At 46.6% G+C, this 15,760-nt stretch overlaps 8 protein-coding genes across 8 annotated transcripts; 5 read left to right on the forward strand and 3 right to left on the reverse strand.

Annotated features, from left to right (window-relative positions):
• Positions 1-66: 66 nt before the first annotated feature.
• On the forward strand, positions 67-1,858 carry TRV_01625 (carboxylesterase, putative; the record flags this gene model as incomplete). Its single annotated transcript, XM_003024146.1, has 4 exons — positions 67-620; positions 673-892; positions 949-1,534; positions 1,593-1,858. 4 exons carry the CDS (start codon positions 67-69, stop codon positions 1,856-1,858), a joined length of 1,626 nt encoding a protein of 541 aa, XP_003024192.1.
• A 509-nt stretch (positions 1,859-2,367) lies between these two features.
• Positions 2,368-3,406, reverse strand: TRV_01626 (uncharacterized protein; the record flags this gene model as incomplete). The annotated part of the gene is made up of 3 exons (XM_003024147.1): positions 2,368-2,722; positions 2,790-3,089; positions 3,159-3,406. 3 exons carry the CDS (start codon positions 3,404-3,406, stop codon positions 2,368-2,370), a joined length of 903 nt encoding a protein of 300 aa, XP_003024193.1.
• An 81-nt stretch (positions 3,407-3,487) lies between these two features.
• On the forward strand, positions 3,488-3,766 carry TRV_01627 (uncharacterized protein; the record flags this gene model as incomplete). The annotated part of the gene is made up of 1 exon (XM_003024148.1): positions 3,488-3,766. One exon carries the CDS (start codon positions 3,488-3,490, stop codon positions 3,764-3,766), a length of 279 nt encoding a protein of 92 aa, XP_003024194.1.
• A 640-nt stretch (positions 3,767-4,406) lies between these two features.
• On the forward strand, positions 4,407-5,720 carry TRV_01628 (uncharacterized protein; the record flags this gene model as incomplete). Its single annotated transcript, XM_003024149.1, has 3 exons — positions 4,407-4,586; positions 4,728-5,077; positions 5,273-5,720. 3 exons carry the CDS (start codon positions 4,407-4,409, stop codon positions 5,718-5,720), a joined length of 978 nt encoding a protein of 325 aa, XP_003024195.1.
• A 441-nt stretch (positions 5,721-6,161) lies between these two features.
• Positions 6,162-7,923, reverse strand: TRV_01629 (uncharacterized protein; the record flags this gene model as incomplete). Its single annotated transcript, XM_003024150.1, has 3 exons — positions 6,162-6,420; positions 6,499-7,838; positions 7,909-7,923. The coding sequence occupies 3 exons, from the start codon at positions 7,921-7,923 to the stop codon at positions 6,162-6,164; spliced, it is 1,614 nt and encodes a 537-aa protein (XP_003024196.1).
• Positions 7,924-8,352: 429 nt separating this feature from the next.
• TRV_01630 (uncharacterized protein) lies at positions 8,353-9,863 on the forward strand (the record flags this gene model as incomplete). Its single annotated transcript, XM_003024151.1, has 3 exons — positions 8,353-8,629; positions 8,740-8,865; positions 8,920-9,863. 3 exons carry the CDS (start codon positions 8,353-8,355, stop codon positions 9,861-9,863), a joined length of 1,347 nt encoding a protein of 448 aa, XP_003024197.1.
• Positions 9,864-10,235: 372 nt separating this feature from the next.
• On the forward strand, positions 10,236-12,548 carry TRV_01631 (HET domain protein, putative; the record flags this gene model as incomplete). Its single annotated transcript, XM_003024152.1, has 2 exons — positions 10,236-10,851; positions 10,921-12,548. The coding sequence occupies 2 exons, from the start codon at positions 10,236-10,238 to the stop codon at positions 12,546-12,548; spliced, it is 2,244 nt and encodes a 747-aa protein (XP_003024198.1).
• A 540-nt stretch (positions 12,549-13,088) lies between these two features.
• Positions 13,089-15,340, reverse strand: TRV_01632 (uncharacterized protein; the record flags this gene model as incomplete). The annotated part of the gene is made up of 4 exons (XM_003024153.1): positions 13,089-14,194; positions 14,250-14,371; positions 14,437-14,801; positions 14,996-15,340. 4 exons carry the CDS (start codon positions 15,338-15,340, stop codon positions 13,089-13,091), a joined length of 1,938 nt encoding a protein of 645 aa, XP_003024199.1.
• Between the last annotated feature and the right edge of the window lie 420 nt (positions 15,341-15,760).

Below are 15,760 nucleotides of genomic sequence, written 5' to 3' on the forward strand. Positions count from 1 at the left end.
ACAATCTCTTCTCTTTCCTGCATATAACTTCTCTACTGCTATTACAAATATCCAAGTTCGAGCGAGATGCTAATTCCAAGTGCAAGCTATATTTTGTCACTCGCTATCCTCTACCTTCCAGCCACAGCTGGGTATCCGCACCAAGATGTTGCTTCTTTTCCCCCAGTAAACCTGGGATATGCCACCCATGTTCCAACATACATCAATGTGACCTCCAACGGCCTCAAGTATGCAAACTACAACAACATCCGGTTTGCTCAGCCTCCCGTCGGAGCCTTGAGATTCAGGCGCCCGAAAACTCCTCCACCAAGAGAGCATGGGGTCAAGAACGGTTCTGCTCCCATGTATGCAACAGACTGTGTAAGCGCTATTCCCAACATATTTCCGCCACAGGGCCTCCCATCAAGATCGTGGGGACAGGAGGACTGCTTGTTCCTCAACGTTAGGGTTCCTGAAGGGGTTAAGGAGAGTGATAATGTTCCAGTGGTTCACTGGATACACGGCAGTGGATATGCCTACGGAAGCAAGGACCTCCACAGAATCAGTGGAGATGGAAGCGGTCTCTTCGAGGACATGGACCACGGAACCCAGAAGTTCATTTACGTTGCAAGTAACTACAGGTATGTTGGCTATATCTTTTCAATAACTATATTTTCTAAACCACTTTCCTAGAATGGGGCTATACGGTTGGAGTTCCTCTCCTTCTGAAGATACAGAAGCCAATGTCGGGCTGCATGACACCCTAGCAGCACTGCAATGGACCCGTAAATACATATCAAAGTTCGGTGGTGATCCGCGAAGAATCACGGCATTCGGAGAGAGTGCCGGTGCTGGGATGCTGGATCTTTTACTTATTGCCAAAGACGGTAAAGAGGATCTTCCCTTCGATAAGGTACTTTTCGGTGGAAATATATAGATATATGATCATTCAGCTAAATCAAGGCACAGGCATTCATCGCATTCCCGGCTATCTGGCCGCGCAAAGATCCAAGTCGCCGGCAGGCGGTTTTCGACTCTGTTCTCAAGGCATCGAACTGTGATTCTGCTGACTGCCTGAGGAAGCTGTCCGAGGGGGACCTGTTTAAAGCAAACGAATACCTCCTCGTCAATGTAACAGACGGCAAGACTGGTGCCTTAGGCCCAGATCCTGGATTTACACCCGTCGTGGACGGTGAATATATTACTGATCTTGTGTTGACCGTCTTAGAAAGAGGAGGCTATAACAGGAGGGTTTCACGAATTGCGGCTAGCAATATGGCTCTTGAAGGTCTAGGGCAGGCACCGCCGGACCATATGCCAGAGATATTCCCTTATCTAGTTCGTGGAACAATTCCTCATGCCTCTGACGAGACGATCCAGAAGATACAGTCACTCTATACGTACCCTGCGGATCTCCCTGCTAAACTTGGCTGGGATTGGGTGACTGATATAACATACGCCTGCAACGCATATTATACCGCAAAAGCATATGCACCCAAGGCCCAGAGATATGTTATGTCTGTTCCACCAGCAATTCATGCGCTAGACCAAAGTTGTGAGTATTACTTGCATCCAAATACGCCGAAGCCAGAAACTAATCCAATATTCATTAGATTATTTTTACCAAGATAATACCACAACTCCGGTCACTGATGTTGACCTCGCAAGGGAATTCCAAGAACATGTGCGGCGATATATTACCGGCGGAAAGAATTTTAAAAAATTTCCTAGCCTTATAGACTTCCCGACATATGGGAATGGTGAATCTATCTTCAACGTTACTCTTGGCGGATGGAAAAAGGAAAAAGATCCATGGGAAATCAATCGTCGGTGCCAGATTTTGCATGATATATTTGCTGACCCAAAGAATGGGGCTTGATGGCCTGAATCAACTATTGTTGCTTGAGCTGGGATATGTATGTATGCTCTTTTCGTTCAATCTAACAACATCTCCTTCTTAGTTTCATTTCAAAAGAAAATTTCTAAATGCTTACTACGCAGTCACTGCCGGATAAGTAGCAGATATCAAGATACATGAAATATTTAATTAGGGCTAAAGTCTCAAGAATATCGCTCCCACTAGTCCAGAGTACATTTCCATGAAAAATAAATAGATTCGCCGCTAGTAGAGTTTGGAAATGACATATTAAGCAATCGCCCAGGGGAGGAAGTGCCCGGGAAAATAGGAAATAATCATAAGACAGAACATAGTGATTGCGATATCAAAAGCTCAATCAAAGAAACACACATGTATATATGGGGGTATATAGAAAACTGAAAAAGGCTCTCTGCCGAAACACGACAGGGTGGAATATGCCAGGGTGAGACTATTTTAGGTGTAGGATATAAAGTGTTGGCGGTAGATAGAACGGTCATCTCGTTTACATTCTATGCTTTGCCCTTTGCCGCCGCTTGGGGTGGTGGTGGGAAGTACATCTGTGCTTCAGGTTGTTCCGGCTGCTTAAACATTCCATGGGTCTCTTCCTCATGTGGCATCGTTGAATAGCTATTGGACCGGTCGCGCAGGGGCAGGTCTGAGTTCCCCTCGAGTTTATTAAAAGCGGTGGTTCGTGGTGTTGTGAGCGGGAATGTCATCTTCCCATCTGGATTGAGTGGTGATTTCATCGATTTGAGTTCTGCCAGTGTCGATTTTCGTTCTTCCTTTATTCTCTTCTTTTCGCGGTCTTCTTCAGTTGGGAAGCAAGAAACTGCAGCCAGGATAAGTTGGCAGGTGAAAATGAATCTACATAGAATGAGATCACGTTAGTTAATCGGGTAAAATGCGAGATATAGGTGAGAGGATAACAAACATCATGACAATCATGAGGGCAAATGTCGCTTTAGCTTGTTTACAGTAGTTGACGTTTGTATGAAGCGATGCCACATTGCAGTTCTTCGTAATGTACCATGGGGGCCCGTTTTGCGGATGTTTGGGGTCGGTCGTGTCGCTCGCAGCTTGGAAGGCGGCACCTATTGAATAGAGCAAGACACTAATACCGTGAACTAGTATCGAAAGCGGCGGGTAGAATACGTGCATCACAAACATGGGCGTTTTCGTGAGCAAGAAGAACAAACTGAGGACAGTGATGACGAGGTTAAAATTGGTAGTACTATTCAGCAATAACGGAAAAATGTTAGTAGACAAAAATTATCCGGAGATGTTGTCCATGTGTACGTACAAGGGGCTCCATGGCCTGGGGATGGTGTATGGTCTGTAGTTGGCAAAAGCGTATACTTTTTCGTCTGGAGAGCTGTTGAAGCCGTTATCTGCTCCATCTTGCCAGAGCTTTGTTCTATACAGGTCAGGGGCCGCAATACCAGTAAGCGTTAAAAGCCCGATGGACAAAGGAAGTTCGCAGGCCACAAGTATTTTGAACGCTAAAGGGGACCAGTAATTTCGAGGCAAGAAACACCCAATTCCACCCATTGTTGCGATGATGCCCAGGCAGAGTGCGCAATGCTTGCAGACGATTATCAGTCACAGGGAAAGTGCTGTCAACAACAGAATATGATTGCGCAACAGCTCTTAAACAGCTTGTTTCTTCCTCAAAGCTGCATCTCTCTGAATGGCCCTGACAAGCGGCGGAAAGCAGAGAATCCGTTAGCCCAAAAGAGGGGGCTAGCCTGGTGGTATCGACGACGAGAAAAGGAGTTGAAGGCTAATTCTCTCGACTTTATGTGGTGTGGGAGACTTCTCGAGTCTGCGATGCGACAGCTGAAGCGAGACGATGAGGTTGAAAGGAAGAAGATGAGCGGAGGCCGACTTGAGGTCGCGAGATCCCTTTGATGTAAGCGCCCATTTTTCCCAGGCCTGTCCTTCGCGCTTTGGTTGGCTCATGCAGCGGAAGTTGCAAATCCTTGACATGCAGTCTTATTGATGTGATGGCTGCACCCGGCTCCCACCAATGATGATGCTCGAACCGGGGTTTCCTGCACCCTCATCACACGCTAGCAAAGCGATGTGATTGAAACCTTGCATCTGGGGCCGAACGAGGGCTATTTCCCCACCTCGAAGCACCGCCCGGCGCTAAGATGAGGCCCAGAGCTGGCACATCAACCCATTAATATTCTATTAAATGTTGGTTTCTGGCATCTTCCCCCGGCTGTCTCTTGATGTCCGCGTCGTTTGTTGTCGAAAGTAACTTAGAAGTATATACTTTGGTCTAAAGATAGCTAAATGGGTATTAAAGTTAATCCACTCCAATAAGGTTTTCTTATATAATCAGAACTTCGGGCCGGATTGGGGCGAAACCTTAAAGCTACCTGAGTGCGCTAGGTAACCTCGACTCTACCTAAAGCACATGCATATGATGGGAGTATATGCACTGTCGTGCTTATTCTTGCCCCTGAGAGACATGATATCCTTGCGAAGTTGCTCCTCAAGGTATTCTGCTGCTCGTTATTGTACCTATAGAAGCTATACCACCATGTCAGCTCAAGGCAGTAAACCACACGAGCTTCGGACAGCAACAGAACCTCGACAGAACTCCCTCTATAAGCTGAGGGTGTCCTATATATCCCAGGTCAACCCAACCATACGACTTATCCGATTTAATAATTTTTGTGGCTGTGCCTCACTTGATTGGTCTAAAGATAATTCAGAGGATGTATGCGGCCCTACCACGAAATTTACCGAAATACATGCCTTTAAGAGTTTCTGTCAACGTTTCCCATCTGCCGTGGATATGAGAAATACGTATACCTAGGAGCTCGGACAACCGTACTGACCTTTGATACATTATATCTAGTTGACGTATAACCAGCAGCCGCCTTTGGAATTTTTACCCGGCCAGTGGCTTGACGTTCATATACCAAACATTAAACATGCTGGGGGTTTTACAATAACTTCCACCCACCAGGATGCTTCTACTCAAGGAGACATTGATGGAAATGATAACCATCTGCCATATGTTGAACTAGCTGTCCAATATTCACCTAGTAACCCAGCTGCTAAGTGGTTTTGGCAGCCTATAGAGCAAATATTAGGTGCTTATGTCAAAGTTAGGATTGGCGGCGGGTTTGTATGGCCGCCACCAAATGGTATGGCATTAGATGAGATCAAGAACATCGTGTTTGTGGCTGGTGGCGTTGGTATCAAGTACGACCCCTTTACTATCTCCTCCCGTCGATTCAAAGAGAGTCCCGTTAGGTCACTGTCATATATAAATAGTCTTGTCGCAGAGCTTTGACTAACTTACTGTATTAGCCCACTCATATCAATGATTTCCTATATTCACCGGACGAGATCTTGCCTACTACCATCTACAAGGCTTCACCTACTATATTCGACTAGGATCCCTTCGCCGTCCACGCCTATTAACATGGCAAGGCCGGGTGAAGCCGTGAAAATTTTGGCCACCGATAGGCCATCTAAAATTTTATTTCTAGACCGTCTTCTGCAAATCAGTCGCGACTGGAACCGAGCAAAAGATAACGCTGATCCCATCGACTTGCAACTGTTCCTCGCAAATTCATACCTAGAAAATAGAGGAGGTAATAAGGTTGATTTTCACTCCAGTATACTGGATACAGACAAGCATATAACGGTTCATTCCCGACGAATTGAAGCAAGCGATCTACACAAAGCTGTGGGTGAAAGTGACGAGCTAAGGAGTGGTACGATATGCTACGTTTGTGGTCCGCCGGTAATGACTGATGAGTTCGTTAAGGAATTGGAGACATTCATTGGCAGCGAAGACGACAAAACAAGGGGAAGAGTGTTATATGAAAAGTGGTGGTAATAACTAAGCTCAAGGTATGAATCCAACACACCATTATAAATATTAGAACAAGTCAATTCACAATTGCGCCATACGAGCACAGTATCAACATGGCTACCTTGATTAAACACGTCTAACGAGCATAAAGCAGTAATATTAACTTCTAAACAATTAACATCATCATTGGCGTGATCCCATATCCCCAAGGCACCGAGCAGTAATCCCAACCAACAAACAATGATATAACAAGTCCCTCGCGCCCACGAAAACTCGAAAGGGAATTTATATATAATAACACATAAAAAACGCAGAATATATGTATCAGAAGCCGAAAGTGTTGCTGGTAAATGAAAATTTTAAACGACGAGAGGTCTGATAGAGGAAGGAGGAAAGCTAAGGAGGGAAGATATCATACCAACCACGAACAAAATTTACCTAGGACGACCAGGTTGGGATTGGGGGTTAGTTGGTTGGTCCTACCGCTCTGCCAGCATCGACTAGCATAGCTTCATCGATTCGTTCTTTGGTATTCCCCCATTCAAGACGTTTGTATGACATGATCCTGGCTTCATTCATATCAATATCGAAGAACCTGATGCGACGGATATAATCATTGTATCCGCCATATCCTCCAAAACCAGCACCACCACCGTAGCACATCCATAATGCTGATTTTCCATTTTTATCCTTCTCAAGCATACAATAGTCATTTACATGGTCACTAAAATGAGGAGTTAGTGTAAGTTTCCAAGAACGATGTCCTCAAACTACGCTGTTAAAAGGGTCAGACTTTGCTTACTGTCCACAGCTGACAAGTAACACATTCTCCTCAATCAATGCGTCTTTAAAGCCAGAATTATAAGTAGGCGCTGTGGGCGGCTCAGTCCAGTTCCCAGTAAAGAAATTGGCAGTGTTACGATATTCCGGTAATGGTATATGAATGAATGCCAAGTTCATGTGGATGTGCGTGTATTTTTTATGCGCAGTTCGAAGTCCCTCGGCTGTTGACTTAAACCACTTTATCTGGCTTGGCTTCAGCCAATCGTATCCCGGGTACTTTCTCTCATCCGGGGTATATTTATGGGTATCCAAGAGATAAAGTGTCAAGGCTGATGCAGAAGATGACCCTTTTCCGAGGACTTCCACGACATAGTTGCCAACACCGTCTATTTCTTCGGGTCCCGGTTTGGAAAGGCTGTAAGGTAGACGTTGCATAAGGTCCATCTGTGTGCGGCGATCCAGGTTTCCTTCATCGTCATGGTTCCCAAAAATAGCAGCATAAGGGATTTTATGTTTGATGAATAGATCAGCAAATTTGTAAATTGCTGTTTCTGTATCTGGCGCGGTGTCACCATTTACCTGATCACCACTCAGAATTATCAGGTCTGGCTTTTCTTCATCCAGTAGCCTGTCAATAAATTCCAAAGTCCGGGGATCCGCCTCGCATTTATCCTCATCAGTCTTGGGAATAGGATCCCGACAATGTCCAAGCCCTGTAGCAAGATGTAAATCTGCTGCTTGCATAATTTTGAACTTTCCATCCTTCCGAATTCGTGGAACTGGTGGTTCAATCTTTCTGGCATGTCCTCGTCGTACAGTCAGCCTTGCTTCACTCTTAGAATCTAGCATGAGAGGGATGTCTTTTAATTCCCAATCAGGCCGAGGGTCGACAGCATCGGGGCCAAACAGAACATCGACCGATGTTATCGATTTTTGCGAGTCGGTCGAATGTGGTAGTCTGAGTATCCAAATGCCTCCAGGTCGTGATTCCCATTTTTTATCAGTTCCGGCACCAGGGTCCAGTCGGCCCATTTTCACATCAACGACAATTTTATCTGTGGGTAGAATCTCATCCCCTTTCTTCCGCTGTATATGCAGATATGCCTTCGAAGTCCACCCTTGACCAAGGTACAGGTCTTTTTCTATGCGATGCCATACTTTAGGATCGAGTGTGCAGCTTGAAAAGACATTCAAAGCAGAGCAGGTTGTGACTGTCAGTTCAGTAACAACAAGGCCCGGGTGGTGGGACGGCAAATGGTCATGTATTGAAGCTGGAAGGACCCGTATCTGGCTATCGAGAATGACGACGAAGACAACAACGGTGACTGTTAATATGCCGAGCTGGATTATCGTTCTGATCTAGAATACACTCTTAGTTAACTGAACTAGAAGCTGGCAAGCCTTCAAGCCAAGGGAGGTAAGTATTTACGATTCGGCGGTTCATCTTTCCTGCAGCACCCTTTCTGTATCTTGAAGCGGTTCTAGGGGGCGATCAAAAAAATATCTAGCTCGTCAGCGCTTCATGAAGGGTTTGTGTAAGCAGAGCAAATGCGAAGATCGTGTTCATTATGCGAATCCCAGTAGGGGAAAAAGCAAAGTATCAGAAACTCATCCACCGGTAGATTGTATAGTTGACTGAATATTCTCGTCACCAGGTTTCTTCCGAACAGCTATCAAAGGGGAAATTGATCACGGTGACGGCACTTCGGAGCGGCGCTATTATTAGCCGGGTAACTTTAATTCCGGTCCAGTCCAGACTACCTAAACCTACCTGACTACCTAAATTCTTGAGCTTCGTGAGCTTCGGAAAAGCATCTCATCGAAATCTCCACCCCGAAAAGATACGATATAAGACAATACATATATAGAATTGATGGCATCTGTTACACTTTTTTCTCGTCGGCTCTTTACAACTTCGAGATCTCCTCTGTTAAGTCATGCGCGGCCAATTGACACTAACTTTGGGATATTTCAAGGTACTCAATTTTATGTCCTGGGCGATGTGTACTTGCTATATGCTAACTGTGGTCTTAAAGAGGGTGATAGGGTAATATTAAACACGACGAAGGGTGTGACCCTGACGAAACCGCTTAAGAAAGACCAAAAAATCGACGTACGCGGCGGGTATATTGAGCATAACCATATCATTGGTAAAAGCGCCAGAGACGTAGTACGGACACATAATGGTATCGATTCAAGCAATTGTTTGTCAGTAGAATGTTGTCTGGCTTGGACTGCTAACAACTGTCGATCTCTATAGGTCGTGGTGATTTCCGGATAACTCAACCAACCCTCGATGAATATGTGTCCCTAACCCGACGACTTGTCACTCCGGTAAAGCTCCCTCCGAAAGAGAGTTGTCATTTACCTCTATGTGGAGATATACGTATAACTGACGAACGCCGCTAGTAGGTGTATGCGGCGGATGCGAGCTTAATAGTGTCGCTCCTAGACATCCACACACCACCTCCATCCGGAGACGAACAACATGGTGAACCTCTAGAGATTCTAGAAGCTGGGACAGGTCATGGTTCTCTGACGCTGCATCTTGCAAGGGCTATAAATGGAGCAAATACTTGCCCACCTCCCATCCCACAAGCTACACAACGGACAATTTTGGACCCACAGAGCCAAGCTCAGGACACAGCCGAAGTAACAGAGGAGGAGAATATCAAACAGAAAAACTGGGATGCATGGAAGGCTAAGCGCAATGCAATTCTTCACACAATCGAAATTTCACCCAAGGTGTCAGCTCATGCCGAGAAAGTGGTCCGCGGTTTTAGAAGAGGCATTTACACAGGGAGTGTAGATTTTTACGTTTCAAGCGCAGAGGGTTGGATTCAGCACCAGATTGAAAGCCGAAGCTCGAATCTTCCCCCTGGAGAAAAGTTAAAGCCATTCCTGTCATATGCACTACTAGACATGCCATCAGCAGAAAAGCGCATTCCTGAAGTTGCGCGTGTTCTTAAGACTGATGGAGTACTGGCAGTTTTTACACCAAGCATCACCCAGATTGGGGATTGCGTTCAACTAATCAAAGACCAGCATCTGCCTCTTGTCTTAACAAAGTCAGTGGAACTTGGAATGGGAATTAGTGGCGGGAGACTATGGGATGTTCGGCCCGCAGTTATAAGGGCAAGCGTGAAAAATCGGGAGGATGCAGAAGAGCCGGCTAATGAGGCGCTAGACAACCTAGTTGATACTTCAGCTACTAACAACCAAACGCACTACGCAAAAGAAGATAGTGGCATCCAGTCATCACAAGAGAATGGGCTTGGAGGAGAGAACCAGCCCGTCAAACATGTGATGGTTTGCCGGCCCAAAGTCGGAGAGAGAATTGTGGGTGGCGGCTTTGTTGGAATATGGAGAATGGGAAAGGTTTGATTACCTTTTTACATATTATATTGTACGTTCATGCTATGTATTACTAGTATTGCTTTGTCTATAGAATGCTGATCAGCCGATTTAGATGTCACCATGAAAAGAATCGTGCGTCCGTGGGTGCAACACCCCAGTGTAGACCCAAGACCGAAGGCCTCGTAAAATGGAAACCCTACTGCAGGACACCCCTGACATTCAGCCCCAGCCTCGCTCGTTTTGCTCAGAGTATAGGAAGCCGCTTGGTATATAGCGGGGACACCAGGCCATCTTTGAACTCGTCTTTTTAGAGAGAGGCATATTTATTATAATCTTATTTCCCGGCTAATGATCATAACTATCTAACTCGCTAGCTAACTAGTTGGCAGCGCATCTAGCATGTTTCCATGGGCTGGCAAAGCCAAAGATGGCAAAAGACCGAACTGGTTTGAACGGCTCAGGGGCAGCTCACAATCCAAACTGCAGCACCAGCAAGAGCAGCCCGCGCCCCTCAAATCACGACCAGACATTTCTGATATTACAGGCATAAGTCTAGAGGAAATATGCAAAGTGTGCTACAACCTCGACCCAAGCCAGGCTCCAAGAAGTGGACCGCCAATCAAAAATGGCCCTTCGTTGTTTTCGTGGGCTGCTCGGGAGTACAATTTACCTGCAGAATCGTCAGTTGCTAAAGTAACTATAGATAAGTCGCATATTTTACTCGACTCTGCCTGGGGCTGCTTTTTCTGCGCCATAATTTCTACGGCCCTCTCGATGGCGCAGCCTGGATGGGAGGCCGAAGACACAGTCATTCGCATCAATCTAGCGCCAAACGTGCCTGTGACTGTGCAATTGCAGTATGGCCATTATGGCACTTCCAGTGGTGATACCATGGGATTTGAGGTCCCTATGCACTTCGAATATATTATCCAGCCTGGGACGCCAAAGCCAACAACAGAGATAGAAATATACCGACCTCGTCTGTGTGGTAGTAGTGGTAAAGCTCCTGACAGAGGTATGTGGCTCTCACTCTGAGGACCGGTACATTAGAGATGCCGCAAATATTGACTGGTTTTGGAACTAGGGGAGCTCATTTCTGGCCTTCTAGAGCCTATGGGCTTCGGTGAAGAGATAGCATCCCATGCTGGTGATGATACCTGCGTTAAGTTCATAAAAGAGCACGTAGAAAACTGCATCAGAGAGCATAATTGCGGAGGGAATGGCGGACATTCGGCATTGCCATTGCTCCCTGATCGCATCATCTGGATCCAAGGAGGAAACATAAGGAACATTCGGCTTGTTGAGCCAAAGAATACCCGTGCTAATTACCTTGCTCTAAGCTACTGCTGGGGCTCGGTAACCGCAGATACATACCTCACGGACCAGTTTACAGTACGCTCGAGGAAGACTGCTATAGACTATAATGCTCTGCCGCCTCTACTCCAAGATGTGGTTCGAATTGCCTGTCTCCTTGGTATTGAGTATATTTGGGTAGATCGATTGTGTATTATCCAAGGCGACAACAGCGACTTCAAGAAGCAGGCTCCCAAGATGGGTGATATATACGGCAATGCTACCTTAACAATTGCTGCGGCCTCTGCCAGCTCTGAGAACGACCGTATACTGGTTGAACGGGATGCTAAATGGAAATCTTCTGGCATAAGCCTTACCCTGGAAGGACTCGGCACTTTGAACTTGAAAATCCGGCGACGATCACATAAATTAGGTACAGAGGATCAGGGTGGTGATTATGGAAGGGTGTCTACGCGGGCTTGGATCTGGCAGGAGAGACTCCTATCTGCGCGAACCGTGTTTTTTACCTCCCATGCCCTAAAGTTTGAGTGTCACTGCCACTCTATCTGGGAAGGCTTTGATCAAGGTATATCCGGTAATTCTTGGTCCAGCAACCTAGAGAAGGTATCCATTGATTCGTGGCTGGAACTAGTGGATGAATTCATGCGTAGGGACATAACATACGCTTCTGATCGGCTCCCAGCTATCGCAGCGGTTATGAATCGCATTGAGAAGCGCAAAGGCTGGACGGCTTTTTGGGGTTTATGGAAACACGCCATTGTCGAAAGCCTGGGTTGGAAGGTAGATGATTGTGGTATAGAGGGAAGGCATCTTTGTGAAGTGAACCCGAGCACCTACGCGCCAAGTTGGAGTTGGCTTAGCATAAATGGCCCTATATCCCACGGCAACCTCTCGGTCTCTAATAAAGTTTCTCAGGAGGTATTAAAACCTTGGGTATATGAGCTAGAATGCCACGGGCTTAACGATGCAACGGGATCAATCACAGTTGATGGCCGTTTTGTTACCGGCTGGGTCGAAGCTACGGTAAAGATAGATAAGAAGGACAAAAGCACACCGGCTGAACCCGACAGATTCAGCTATCAATATAGAGCGGTGTTCACTGCTGACTATGTCGAAACCGTAGTAAATGCAGATGTGGCACTTATGCCTCGGGGAGACGAGCCTTGGGGCATGTGCAGGCCAGCTGTGCGTGTACCGGTCGGAGAAGTGCCTCCAACGCGATCTTGGACCCGCTACTGCATTTACCTTGTGGTTGCCACGAGAGAACCATTCGCTATCGCACTGCTCCTGGGGCCCTCCTTACGGAGTTCTAAGCTGTACGAGCGGATCGGGATAGCTTATGCCGTTAGATGTAATATGTTTGAAGGAGCCAAAAAGGGCCGCTTTGAAATCATCTAGCGGTCTTATTAGATTTAGGGGTATATGGCTCACAATTTTCTCAGAAAGTCAGAAGAAATATCATTTTGCAAATCCTACTAGCATGCGCATCGATATAATGGTATGGACTGAGATCCTTTTAAAATTGCCACCCTGAGAAACTAACTATAGAACTAGTTAATCAACCATAATTAAGCTTAAATGGCGGCACCTAAATTTAGAGTAATCTTATCAATCAGATAAGAATATGAGGTTTCGCAGAGGCTAAAGTGTTAATTAGGCCAATTCAATTTGTTATTTTGTATTATATTGACATTCAATAATTAATAATTAACAGCTGCATTGTCCATATCCACCCATCTATTAAAAAAACGCCATCCAAACACGTGGTATCGACGTGGTCAGAAGCAGCTGCGCCCGGAAAACTATATCGAATCTATCCACGGTCAGCTCATTAGTTCTAAAATAAATAGAAAGGTAACGAATCATGACAGAAGGGTATCGATAAATTTCAAAATCGCCTGTCATACTCTACGCGGTACAACCATGCGCAGCATGACTTCAAACAGCCTTATTTCGACTACTCTTCGCTTCTTTCTCCATCTGCAGCCTTTCTTTCCTCGCTCGTTCCTGAGCATCAAGTCCGGTCTTGGTAACTTCGTGTTCCTTGTTGAGCCTCTTTTTCTGTAGAAGCAAACTAACTATAAAACCGATAGCAGCGAGGGCGGTATAGAATATCCACATGGTGCTCAAACTTTTGGTATAGGCGTCGAGAACTGGTTGCTTTTCGTTTGGCGGGAGAGCCTGGATGATATGCACCGAAGCGCCAGCAGAGACTCCTTGCAATGCATCCAATGTCTTGGGGCTGAGGAGGTGTTGGATCTCTAGAATGTTACTTTGGAGTCTGTTCTGGATAATGACACCTCCGATGACAACGGAGATACTGCTAGCAAGATTCCTGCAGAAGGCTATGGAAGCTGTGGCAGTTGCTATGTCACTGGGCCTTATATGGCTCTGAAGAGCGATGATGGGGGCCTGGAAGTTAGGTCCAATACCCATTCCCGCCACTAGTTGGTAGAGGATAACTTTGACCAACGATCTGTGTGATGGGAGATTGATATAGAGTCCTGTTCCGAGAACTAGAACGGTTGTTCCAAACCAAATTGGTGGAAGGCAAAGACCGGTCTTGCGAATGAAGATACCGGTGACCGCAGAGACGATAGAAACTGCTATAACGTTTGGAAAGAGGAGTATTCCCGACTTTAGCGGTGTCTCTCCAAGGACGGCTTGAAAGTAGAGTGGAAGGAAGAAGCTTCCGCTAGTATAAATGGCTCCATGTATGAGGACCGTTCCATATGCCGCGAGTGTGGATCGCTGGGTAAAGAGCCACAGCGGCATGACTGGATAACGCGAAACCTTCCACTGAATAAGAATAAAGATGCCCCATGTCACTATTCCGAAAACAATCAAGCATATGACTGTTGGGGAAGACCAGGGGTAAGATTCGCCACCATACTCAAGGCCGATGAGGAACATCACCGTACCGCCGACGACAGCGAGAGAACCGAGCCAGTCAATGGCACGGAGTCCGGCTAGCAATGGGGTGGTAGGAGTATGGAGCTCCAGGAAGAAGAATATAATCAGAAAAGCAACTCCGTCAATGGGAACTATTTCTACCGTTAAGAGCCATCATGGACAACAACCAGGGAGAGCACAACTTACGGTTTATATAAAAACACCAACGCCAGGTGGTGTACTGGGTCATAAGGCCACCGATGACAGGCCCAATGATGCCTGATATAGCCCATACCATGCCGATGATACCAAAGTACATGCTTCGAGTTCTGTTTTACGAGGTTAGCCTGCCAAAACCAGCCATTTCCAAAGGCCAGGGAAGATGGGAACGAACCTCATGCTGAACAAGTCGCTCACACAGATATTCACGAGAGTAAGAAGGCCTCCGCTTCCTATTCCTTGAATCACACGGCTGGCTACCAACATCTTGATATTGATACTCACGCCGCATAGGAGCGAGCCGATCAAGAAGACGACGTTGGCGGCCAGCAAGACAGGCTTCCGGCCGAAGATATCGCTGACTTTCCCCCATGATGGAGTCGATGCTAGGAAACAAGTCAATACAAGAACCACTGCCCAGGAGGGTAACAGTAACATACAGGCAGCGCCGAGCAAATATGCAGAGCCAACCCAGGCATAGTCCGCCTGTGATGTGTTAAACTCTCTGGCGATGGTTGGCAGCGCCGTAGTAACGATCGTCTATGGCGTTTCGCATTAGCCTATCAGTCCACGAAGGATGAAAATCAAGACGAAAGGAAGAAGAAAAGAAGACGAAGAAGACTTACTATGTCGAGAGCCGCAAGAAACGTGGCCAACTATATAATAGATAGTCCGATGAGCATGAGTGGACGGCTTGCAATATAAATAAACCAGGGAAACAGAGTGCAACTCACGCAGAGAGCAAGCATGATGAGAGCGACTTTACCCTTCGACATCTTGACCTCGCTGGAGCCAGCTGGTGCCCCTGGAGCCTCTTGTGCTTCTGGGCCATGATCATCTCGACTGTCTTCTTTCTCTTGATATCGATCTTGAAGCACTTCTTCTTGCTTCTCGTCTGCCTCTGCTGGCCCAGATGTTTCTACCGCCTCCTTCGCACCGCCAGCAAGCATCTTCGGCGCCTCCATCTTGGCCGAGCAATCTGTGCTCCCTTCGAGAGAGGACGACGAGCTCTTGATCTCTGTGGCTGCTTCATCCTGCCCGCCTGTCACCGTCGCCGTCGACTCCATCAAGCCTGCCATGAGGGAAAGACGCTCTGCTTCGTCTGGCCGCCGCCGCTGGATGGCTTGAATAGTTAAAGGGGAAAAATAAAGAAGCAGAAACCAGCAGAGCGGTTGAAGCGGGTTTTATATGTACAAAGAAATATAGAAAAATAGCTCAGAGACGAATCATACTGTCATATATTCGCTGTCTCCCACTCGGTTTTCTCTTTTATATATATATGGTTAACCGTATACGAGAAATTGCTCTGGATCTCCCTCGTTAACTCACCCAACGGCCAAAGAGCTAACTAACCTGCATATTTTTGCCTTTACTGATGCCGATAAATCCGATCCATGGAGCAGAATGGACAAACCAAGCCCGAGCCCGAGGCCCAAGGTTGTCACGGCCAGTCTTGCCTGGCATGGCTTGAAGATAGTCGCACCGCCAGGACGAGGGCC

This window comes from Trichophyton verrucosum (assembly GCF_000151505.1).
Source record: "Trichophyton verrucosum HKI 0517 chromosome Unknown contig00123_1.f1.exp, whole genome shotgun sequence".
NCBI classification, from domain to species: Eukaryota; Fungi; Ascomycota; class Eurotiomycetes; order Onygenales; family Arthrodermataceae; genus Trichophyton; species Trichophyton verrucosum.